This window comes from Salvelinus sp. IW2-2015, linkage group LG5 (assembly GCF_002910315.2).
Source record: "Salvelinus sp. IW2-2015 linkage group LG5, ASM291031v2, whole genome shotgun sequence".
Lineage (NCBI taxonomy): Eukaryota > Metazoa > Chordata > Actinopteri > Salmoniformes > Salmonidae > Salvelinus > Salvelinus sp. IW2-2015.
In genome coordinates, this window is record NC_036844.1 from 23,353,348 (window position 1) to 23,365,298 (window position 11,951).

Here is an 11,951-nt window from a genome sequence, read left to right on the forward strand (position 1 = left end):
ATGGCACACAGAAGGAGCAGATAGAGACATGAGAAGGAATCTGAGGATTGGGAGGGGGGAGAGCGAAGCCAGAGACAGGGAGGATGGAGAGGAAGAGGAGAGAAAGGGAAGAGGGAGAGGAGAGTAGGCCGAGGAGAGGAGAGCGGAGAGAGGAGAACGGAGGAGAGGAAGAGAAGAGCAGAGAAGAGAGAGAGACGAAGAGGACGAGAGAGAGAGACGAGCAAGAGAAGAAGAGAGAGAGAAGAGAAAGAGAGAGAAGAGAGAGAGCGTGAGAATGGAGAGAGAAGAGAAGATAAAGAGTAGAGAACCGAGAAGAGAAGAGGAGAGGAGGAGGAGAGGGAGAGGAGAGGAAGAAGGACGGAGGAGAGATGGAGATGAGAGAAAGAGAAACAGCACACTCAGCACAGTCCAAAGTCAGAAATCAGAAAGGAGACGATCAATGAACAGAGAGAAAGAGAAGCGAGAGGAGAGAGGAGTAGAAGCGATAGAGAGAGATCAGCTCAGGTAGAAGTAAACAGTCTGGAACCCACCACTAAATACCTCAAGCTGTCTTCAACGAGTACTAATGCCAAATGTTCCTACCCACCCATTTGCAAACATGGGCCATAACATCAGAGCATCTTACTGGAGCCAGCAGTAAAGCACTTTTCGTAAACTAATGACCCACTTTTATATGTTTACATTAACCTACCAACTCAGCTCAATATGTAGATAGGTTTACTCCTATACCATTCCACTGCATCTGCATAGCCTCGAACCATCCACTCATTCAATATATTTTTTTAGGGTACGAGGTATTCCTCTATTCGCATTCCTTTTTACAGCTTGTGTGTATAAGGTAGTTGTGTGAAATTGTTAGATAGATTACTCGGTTTGGATGATTCACTGCATAACTATGTCGGAACTAAGAAGCACAAGCAATTTCGCGTACATCTCACATTAACATCTGCGAACCAGGTATGGGATCACAAATAAAATTTAGATTTGATTTGTACCGTTGCCACTAAATTCAGACCAGCAGTCTACAGCTAATCGCACTAAAATACACACTACCTGCTACCTTCACTAAATCACTACACCTGCTACCTTCCACTAAAATCACACAACCTAGCTCCCTTCCAACTTAAATCAGAAACACCTGCTACCTTCCACTAATCCACACACCTGCCTACTCTACCACCTATCACACGACCAACGGTGCTGTACCCGTACCCACCTAAATTCACACACGCTGCTATCCTTCCACTAACAGTCACACACCTGCTTATCCTTCGACACCCTCACAAATAGAATCTACCCTGTCCTATACACACTGCTGCCTTCCTAAAATCACACGACCTGCTTAACCTATCAACTAAATCCAACACCTGAACCTCCCTCCACTAAATCACCACACTAGCTACCTGTCCACTAAATCACACACCTGCTATCCTTCCCACCCGTATAATAGCACAGACCGCTACCCTATCCACTAAATCACACACACCTGCTACCTTACACTAAATCAGACCTGCCCACTAAACAACGTAGCACTTCCACTGAAATCACGACACCTCTACCTTCCACTAAATTACCACAGCCTGCTACGTATCCACATAAATACTATCCCTAACACACCTGCTACTTCCATCAACACCGTCCCCTAAATCAACACTGCTTCTTATAACCTTCCACTATAAATCACACACCGACTTCTGCCACTTCCACTAAATCACGACAACTCACCTTCCAACTAAATACACACGCGCTAACCTTCCACTAAATCACAGACCTGCCTACCTTCCATGAAATCACACACCTGATACCTTCGCACTAAATTCAACATCACCCTGCTACCTGTCCACTAAATTCAACAACACCTGCTGCCCTCCACATAAGATCAGAGAACAACCTGCCTACCTATCGCACTAAAATCACACCACCATGCTGCCCTTCCACTAAATCACACACCTGCTACTCACATAAATCACACAGCCTGCTACGCTCCACACAAATCACAACCTGCTACGCTGTCCAACTATAGATCCTACCACCTGCTGCCTTCCACTAAAATCCACAACACCTGCTAGCGTGTTCCAGCTAAGTTCAGACACCTGGTCTACCTTCCAACTAACATCAGAGACACTGGCTCTACATTCCTACTGATAAAATTCACACGACCAATCGCTACTGTGTCCGACTAAAATACACACACCTGCTACCTAGTCACTAAATCATCACACCTGTACCTTCCCACCTATTACATCATGCTATCACCTGCTACCTTCCACTCAATCCACACCACCTATAACTACTCTTGTCCCTAAATACAGACCCACACTGCCTCACCTATCACACTAATCAGCCACACCTGTCTACCTCCCTCCACTGAAATCACACTACCTGTCATACCTCCACTAATCAGACAGCTGCTACCTCTCCACGAAGTCACACAGCCTCGCCACCTTCCACGGTAAATCACACCACCTGCTACCTTTCCACTTAAATCACACACCTGCTACCTGGTCCCACCTAAATTCAGACACCTGCTACCTTCCACTTACAATCACCACACCTGCGACAAACTTCCACTTAAATCAGAAGCCTACTTACCTTCCACTAAATCACACACCTGCTCTACTATCCACTAAATCCATCACCTGCTACCTTCCACTAATCAAACACAATCTGCTACCTTTCCTCTAATGGATCACAGAGGCACCTCTACCTTCCAACTTAAATCAGCAGACACCTGCGCCTTCCATCTATAAATCACACACCTGAGGCTGCCTTCCACTAAATCACACACCATCTCCTTCCAAACTAAAAATCAGGAGGCGCACACCTTTGGACTACCTTCCACTAAATTCACCACACTGTGCTAACCTATCGAACTTAAAAAATCACCAAACACCTGCAAATGACCTTTCACAACTAAATCACACACCTGCTAACCTTCAACTAAATCACACACCTCCGCTCCTGCACTTCTCACGTAAAAATCAAAACACACACTGCTACCGGTTCCACTAAATCACACAACCTGCGTGCTTAACCCCTTAAATCACACACCTGCTATCCTTCCAACTTTAATGAATCACACACCTGCTAACCTATCCCACTAAATCAACGACACCTGCTACCTATCCCACTAAAATTTCTACACCTGTGCTACCTTCCACTAAATCAGACATAGCTGCTACCTCTCCCAACAAAATTCCACACACCTGCTATCCTTCCACTAAATCACAGACACCTGCTACCTTTCCACGTAAATCACACAACCTGCTACCTTCCCACTAAATCACACACCTGCTTCTGGGGCCACAATTAGAGTTCCCCAAATGCTAACCGGGAGTATACACATTCTCCCATGTCGTGCTTCTCTTCTCTCTCTCTCTCTCTCTGTCTCTCTATCTCCTGTATTCTTACTCCTTTCTGATTCTGACTGGACTTGGACGAGTGTGCTTTCTCTGTATCTCCTTCTCTTCCTCTTCCTCTTCTCTTTCTCCTCTCTTTCTCTTGGCTCCTCTCCTTCTCTGTCCTCTCTATCTCCTCTCATTCCTCTTTCTCCTCTTCATCCCTCCCTTATCCCTCCTCTCTCTCCTTTTCCTCTCTCCTTATCATCCTCGTTCCATGAAGGGACTCCTTCCTAGTCCTCTCCTTACTCTGTCACACCTCTTCTTCGGTTTCTTCTGTGTGCCAGCCACAGCTGCTCTGTGACCAATATCTACACGTGCCTCTTCCGCCGACCCATAGTATGTCAATTTAGACCCCTGTTGACTTTCTTACCACATATTTGTTAGGTTACAGCCGTGTGATCCTAAAATTTGATTAACATCGTTTTTCCTCCAACTAACCAATAGCAATCACAATGAACACACAATACCCCATATGACAAAGAGCAAATACAGGATTGTAGGAGTCTCCTCTCTTTCTCTTCTCCTCTCCTTCTCCTCTCCTCTCTTTCTCCTCTCATCTCTTTCTCCTCTCATCTCTTTCTCCTCTCCTCCTTTTTCCTCTCCTCTCCTTTACTCTCTTCCTCCTATCCTCTCTTTCTCTTCTCTGTGTGCCAGCACAGCTGCTCTGGACCATATCTACAGTGCCTTCGGAAAGTATTCAGACCCCTTGACTTTTTCCACATTTTGTTAGGTTACAGCCTTATTCTAAAAATTTATTACATCGTTTTTCCCCCTCATCAATCTACACACAATACCAGCAATCTCAGCAATCTACACACAATACCCCATAATGACAAAGCAAAAACAGGATTGTAGAATATTTTGCAAATGTATAAAATAAAATAAAAAACTGAAATATCACATTTACATAAGTATTCAGACGCTTTACTCAGTACTTGGTTGAAGTACCTTTGGCAGCGATTACAGACTCGAGTCTTCTTTGGTATGACGCTACAAGCTTGGCACACKTGTATTTAGGGAGTTTCTCCCATTCTTCTCTGCAGATCCCCTCAAGCTCTGTCAGGTTGGATGGGGAGCGTCGCTGCACAGCTATTTTCAGGTRTCTCCAGAGATGTTCGATCGGGTTCAAGTCCGGGCTCTGGCTGGGTCACTCAAGAACATTCAGAGACTTGTCCCGAAGCCACTCCTGCGTTGTCTTGGCTGTGTGGTTAGGGTCATTGTCCTATTGGAWGGTCAACCTTCGCCCCCAGTCTGAGGTCCTGAGCAATCTGGAGCAGGTTTTCATCAAGGAACTCTCTGTACTTTGCTCTGTTCATCTTTGCCTCGATCCTGACTAGTCTCCCAGTCCCTGCAGCTGAAAAACATCCCCACAGCATGATGCTGCCACCACCATGCTTCACCGTAGGATGGTGCCAGTTGATATTCAGGCCAAAGAGTTCAATCTTGGTTCATCAGACCAGAGAATCTTGTTTCTCATGATCTGAGAGTCCTTTAGGTGACTTTTGGCAAAAACCAAGCCGGTTGTCATGTGGCTTTTACTGAAGAGTCGCTTCCGTCTGGCCACTCTACCATAAAGGCCTGATTGGTGGAGTGGTGCAGAGATGGTCCTTCTAGAAGGTTCTCCATCTCCACAAAGGAACTCTAGAGCTCTGTCAGAGTGACCATTGGATTCGTGTCACCCAGACCAATGCCCTTCTCCCCCGATTACTCAGTTTGGCCAGGCAGCCAGCTCTAGGAAGAGTCTTGGTGGTTCCAAACTTCTTCCATTTAAGAATGAAGGAAAGCCACTGTGTTTTTGGGACCTTCAATGCTGCAGACATTTTTTGGTGCCCTTCCCCAGATCTGTGCCTCGACACAATCCTGTCTCGTGTTATGCTGGTGAATGAGGACCAAAAGCGACTTAATAGAAACAGAGTCTTTATTCCAGTCTTTAACAAACAATGATACTCCTGGATATTATCCTAGGTAAATCCAAACAGGAAACGGAAATCCTCTCGTCAGTAGAGAGGAACGACTGGAGACGGCGACCACAGACTGCAGGTCGCTCAGGAAGGCACAGGCCGTAGCTGACATAGACACCTGCTCACACGCAGCATCTGAAGAAGGCAAAAACACGACAGGGCGGAACAAGGACACAGAACAGCAAACATCAAACAAGAATCCGACAAGGACAGAAGCGGAAAACAGAGGGAGAAATAGGACTCTAATCAGAGGCAAAATAGGGGACAGGTGTGAAAGAGTAAATGAGTAGTTTAGGAGAATGAGAAACAGCTGGGAGCAGGAACGGAACGATAGAGAGAGAGAGCGAGAGAGGGAGAGAGGGAGGGGAGAGAGAGGATAGAAAGAGGGAAAGAACCTAATAAACCAGCAGAGGGAAGCACAGGGACAAACATGATGATCAAAGACAAAACATGACACTCGGAGCTCTACGGATTAATTGCTTTGACCTCATGGCTTGGTTTTTGATCTGACATGCACTGTCAACTGTGGGACCTTATATAGGCAGGTGTGCGCCTTTCCAAATCATGTCCAATCAATTGAATTTACCACAGGTGGACTTCAATCAAGTTGTAGAAACATGTCAAGGATGATCAATGGAAACAGGATGTACCTGAGCTCAATTTCGAGTCTCATAGCAAAGGATCTGAATACTTATGTAAATAAGTATTTTATTTTTTTATTTTTAATACATTTGCAAACATTTCTAAAAACCTGTTTTCACTTTGTCATTATGGGGTATTGTGGTAGATTGCTGAGATTGCTGGTATTGTGTGTAGATTGCCAATTCACACGCTTATCAAGAGATCATCCCTGGTCATCCCTACTGCCTCTGATCTGGCGGACTCACTAAACACACATGTGCTTCATTTGTATATGATGTCTGAGCGTTGGAGTGTGCCCTTGGCTTTCCCTAAATAAAATAAAAACAAGAAAATTGTGCCATCTGGTTTGCTTAATATAAGGAATTTGAAGTTTTAGTTTTGATACTTAAGTATATTTAGCAATTACATTTACTTTTGATACCTAAGTATATTTAAAACCAAATACTTTTATACTTTTACTCAAGTAATATTTTACTGGGTGCCTTTCACTTTTACTTGAGTCATTTTCGATTCATGTATCTTTACTTTTACACCAGTATGGCAATTGGGTACTTTTTCCACCACTGCAAATTTCAAATTTTAAATCAAATGTTGCATATGTAAAACATGGACATTTTCACAAATAAATCATGTGATTTTCCACATGTGAAATCATGTGGCTTTTCACATAAGAGAGCCTTGAGCATTCTCACAAATGTTCCATAAAATTACAGACAAAATGTTTCACTTGTGTTTGCTAGAGAACATTAGCCATCGACAAACTGACACCATCAGACACCCAGAAGGGGTAATGTGTCAACATTCTGCACCTCGACTAACCTGTACCCCCGCACATTGACTCGGTACCGGCACCCCCATATATATGTCTCATTATTGGTATTTTATTGTGTTACTTTTCTTTTCTTTTTTCTTTAGTAAATATGTTCTTAACTCTATTTCTTGAACTGTATTGATGGTTAAGGGCTTTTAAGTAAGCATTTCACGGTAAGGTCTTCGCCTGTTCTATTCAGCACATGTGACAAATAAAATGTGATTTGATGATCATCCAGGGATTTTCCCCAGTGATGGTAGACTCCACATACACAGCTTGCCTGGTTGTGCCCCCCTCTTGGATGTGTGTGTGGCAGTGGTGGTGGTAGTGGGGGAGGGGGTTGTATTCTATTTCCAGACCCAGGACTGAGCCCCTTTAACCCCACCATCCATGCACTGCCCTGGGAAAGAGAGAAGTAGTGGAGAGAGAGACCCCAGCCCACCCCGGGCATGGAGAGCAGTGTAACTGTGGACAGATTGAGTTGCAGGTTCACTGAAAATAGATTAGGAGAGGAATAGTCTTTTTGTCAGACAGCGCTTTGGTAAAGACAATCTCAATGGGAGACAGGCTTTTTGTGTCTGCGGGAAAAGAGGAGACATCAACGTTAAATTAGGTAGGAACTCATATTGTGCGTGTATATTGTGTGCGTCTGGGGTTTAAGTTTAGTTTAATTTGAAGTTTAAGTGATAACAACAATACAGATAAAAACAATATAAATAAAAAACTGTGTTGGGGTGGTTTGGGGTGTGCGTGTGTGGTTGGTTGGGTGTGTGTGCGTCGTGTATGTGGTTGGGTGTGTGTGGGTGTGTTTATAAACCAAAGATGTGCTCACGGTTGCATGTTCCTTGAGAAAATACAGCACTCAGTCTGTCATCAATTACTATTTTCTGACAGTCTGTATGAATTGCACTGACAGTCTGTATGAATGCACTGACAGTCTGATGAATGCCATGACAGTCTATATGAATGCACTGACAGTCTATATGAATGCACTGACAGTCTTATGAATGCACTGACAGTCTATATGAATGCACTGACATCTATATGAATGCACTGACAGTTCTATGAATGCACTGACAGTCTATATGAATGCACTGACAGTCTGTATGAATGCACTGACAGTCTTATGAATGCACTGACAGTCTAATATGAATGCACTGACAGTCTGTATGAATGCACTGACAGTCTATATGAATGCACTGACAGTCTGTATGAATGCACTGACAGTCTATATGAATGCACTGACAGTCTATATGAATGCACTGACAGTCTATATGAATGCACTGACAGTCTGTATGAATGCACTGACAGTCTTTATGAATGCACTGACAGTCTATATGAATGCGACTGACAGTCTGTATGAATGCACTGACAGTCTGTATGAATGCACTGACCGTCCATATGAATGCACTGACAGTCTATATGAATGCACTGACAGTCTATATGAATGCACTGACAGTCTGTATGAATGCACTGACAGTCTGTATACATTTTATTGAACCTTTATTTTATCAGGGAGTCATACTGAGACCAAGGTCTCTTTTACAGATGAGCCCTGAATGACAGAAATGACAGAAAAGACACACATCAATATAAATACCAAATGCAAGTAGAAAGAAAGAAAAACACTGTCATAAAAAAACACATTCACCAGTAATAAGGTTCTCAATCAACTTTCTGAATTACACTAGGGACACCAGAACATCACATTTTAAAGATTGTTCCACAAATAAGGTGCAAAAAACATAAATCAGCTTTTAGTTATCTCAGTAGAGACCAAAGGAATTTCTAGAGTTAACCATCCCTGAGACCAGGTGTGGTAACTCGTATGTCTAAAGGTTAGTAATGATGTTTGATAAAGTGGGACTTTTTGTAAAATAATTTATCATTTAAAACATAGCAATGTATCAACCTACGTGACATCAAAGAGGACCAACCAACTTTCTGGTAGAGAATCCAGTAATGATTACTAAAATTGTCTCCCGTAATAAAGCGCAGTGCTCTTTGATAAACTGCATTAGACAGCTTTAATGAAGTGGCAGCTGCGTTCATATAGATGTCACCATAGTCTAGGACCGATAGGAACTTAAACTGAATCTGCTTTTTACTATTTAGCGAGAGGCAGGATTCCTCTTCAAGGAATACCTAGGATAGGATAAAGTAATCCTTCTAACCCCCCCCCTTAAAGAGTTAGATGCACTATTGTAAAGTGGTTGTTCCACTGGATATCATAAGGTGAATGCACCAATTTGTAAGTCGCTCTGGATAAGAGCGTCTGCTAAATGACTTAAATGTAAATGTAAAATGTACATAGGCAGGTACATTTTTTGTACAGACAAGTCGAATCGACCCCTGCGGGACACCTTTCGTAATATCAAGGAAACCTGATTTAACATCATCAGTAGATATACATTGAGTTCTATCTATGTAAATGAAGTAGTGTATCTGAATTATGGCACTACACATGACGTCTTCAATGTCATCTATTGTCTTTGTAGCATAAGCTCAATAATACACATTATATCAATTTCTATAGCCTTGAGTTTCAGTCGCAATATGACAATGATTAAATTAGATCCAATTTTCTGCCAAGAAGGAAGTCAGTCCAATCAGATTGCATGTGTGTGTGTGTGTAGATGTGTGCACATGTATGTGAACATGTGTGAAAGCATTTACAGTATAAGTGTACAGTATGTATGACGAGGCTTTGGTAGTTTGCTGCTGSTCATTTGACCCTTGGTGTGTGGGTGTCCTGTGTGTACAGCACAGCTAAATCAAGTAGGTGTGTGCGGCCTGTCAACATACCACTGTACATCTGTGTGTGCCCTGTGGTCCTGTCAGAAATAAAGGGGATATGTTTGTCTTTGTGTATAGTTAATGTGGAAACATGGACAGTATACTAATTAGTCCTTGACAGCGCTTTGGAAAATCACCTGAAGAAGGGTTCGAAAGGCTAGCATGAACTGCAGCGTCGTGTTATTTTCATCATTATATCTTGAATACAACCTGTTTCTTTCATCTTCTTCTCTCTCACTCTGCAAACACTGTCTGTGTTTCTCTGCCATAAGATATTTAGTGTGATTAGCATTTGCTCTGTTAGACATGTGTCTTTACAGTGTGCAGTAACTCAATTAAGACATATGCTAGCTAGCTAGGACATGTGAACCCACAGTATCCCCTGCACCCCAGTCTAGCAAGTCTCCCCCTGTCTGGCATACACGTCAACACCAGGATAGGTGTTGATTGTGAAASGATGGCATTGTTGTTGTTAAAGAAATACATCACTTGGTAATACTACAGTAATATGACCACTGTCATACTGTTTATATACTATTTTCTGTTGGCTGTAGAATCTATAGAGTTCTTAAATGCTTCCATGAAAAAAATATGCACATTCAGTCCCTTTCATTTCCAGTTTTTCCAAAGTGAATTATTTGTACTTTTTGCTTCTATTTTGGTCATTTTGACATCATGGTTTTTAGAGCGTGCTGACACAGACATGGCTCTGTTTTTTCCATAGCTGTACAAATGGTTGGCTAGCTAGCTAGTTCTGCCTATATCAATGAATTATTGTTGAGTGGTAATTGAGCTTCTTCGTAACTCCACTATAACAGCACAGCATAGTTGATTAGTGTCTCTTAGTTCTCCATGTGAAGCTACACAGTTGGAGAGGGGGTTTTCACATAAACATTATTGAAGCTCAGTTTCACAGCAGAGCTGAGTGCACTGTAGGGATGGATGTTTGAACTTTTAATTCCGTACTTTTATTTCCATTAGTGATCTCTCACTTCACTTGCTACACATGGAGATATTTGCCCATTTGATTGGCCAACAAAAACAACAAACTATAATCTTTGGTGAAGGCTATCTGTCTTTTTAATTGAATTTAGAAAAAATATTTTCTTTGTTAAAATAGACATATTTTTTTGCAATAAAAAATGAATACTCACACATGATCAACAACTAACGTACGTTTGGATATTGTAATATTGAAATAACCGTGCCCCTCCCTAATGCACTGGAGGAGAACCTTTCAAGTTCTTACTTAGAACACTCTCTCTTGCTAAAACAAACGCTGGCCCTTTATTCTGCTGTACTGCTAAATGTTGCATTGAAGTTATGCTAGCGCTGAGCATTTGGAGGCTAGGGGGATTGTTGAGAGCATGAATTAAAGAACTCCTCGGGTTAAGTGGTGCAGGATCTAGCAGCGACAGGTTTTAGATATGAAACACAGGCAAGGGAGTAGAGGGAGAAGGCCTGCTAGGCTGCTACTGGAACTACAGCCAAACTGTAGTTAGCTTAAACCTCRCAATCAGATCAGCTGCATGGATACATACTCAGCCATTTCTGTTTTCTGTGTGCTGAGGTCTACTCTCCCTAGTCTATGCCTAATCTTGCTGTAATCATTATCTTGCTGAAAACAGAGCTGCCCCTGGTTGATGACGTAAAGTAACCACACTGCATCACATTGCCATTTCAGCTGTGTAATCTGATGAAGTGTGTGGATGACATTCTGAGTGTCAGTGTCAGAGTGGCGTTGTGACCTGTCTGTTCCTGTGTTTGTGTGTGTTGATGTTCCAGCTGAACTCCCAAATGAACTCGGTCAGCAGCTCGGAGGACATCAAGCCCCCGCTGGGTCTCAACGGGGTGATGAAGGTGTCCGCCCAGCCCTCGCCGGGGTGCATGCCTCTCTCCCTCACCAAACACATCTGTGCCATCTGCGGAGACCGCTCCTCAGGTACAGTAGGTGCCTTAAGGTTACAGTCATACATGCACCCAAACACCCAAACACACACACACCACTGACACGTCTGTGTCATCTGTGGCGACTGCAATACCACCATGGTCATCACCATTTCACGTGAGTCCACACACACGCACACACACACACACACTCACACTGAAAGCCTGACTCATATACGCCGTAGATACTTAACACACCTCATACATTCTCTTAGCTGGGTTAACGAGGAATGAAAGCGGCTGTGGTGTCTCCAGCATCAGGGAGAGGAAGTGTTTTACTCTACTGCACTTTGCCTTGTATCAGACAGGATGTGGAGGAGATGGTTAATATCAGACAGGATGTGGAGGAGATGGTTAATATCAGACAGGATGTGGAGGAGATGGTTAATATCA

At 43.0% G+C, this 11,951-nt stretch overlaps 1 protein-coding gene across 1 annotated transcript in view; it reads left to right on the forward strand.

Moving 5' to 3' along the window:
- The window catches only part of LOC111964535 (retinoic acid receptor RXR-alpha-A), a 153,131-nt gene that overhangs the window by 103,615 nt on the left and 37,565 nt on the right, over nucleotides 1-11,951 (forward strand). The window contains exon 5 of the mRNA XM_070443480.1: nucleotides 11,397-11,609. Coding sequence (XP_070299581.1) covers nucleotides 11,397-11,609 — 213 coding nt within the window. The remainder of the gene's footprint in view (nucleotides 1-11,396; nucleotides 11,610-11,951) is intronic.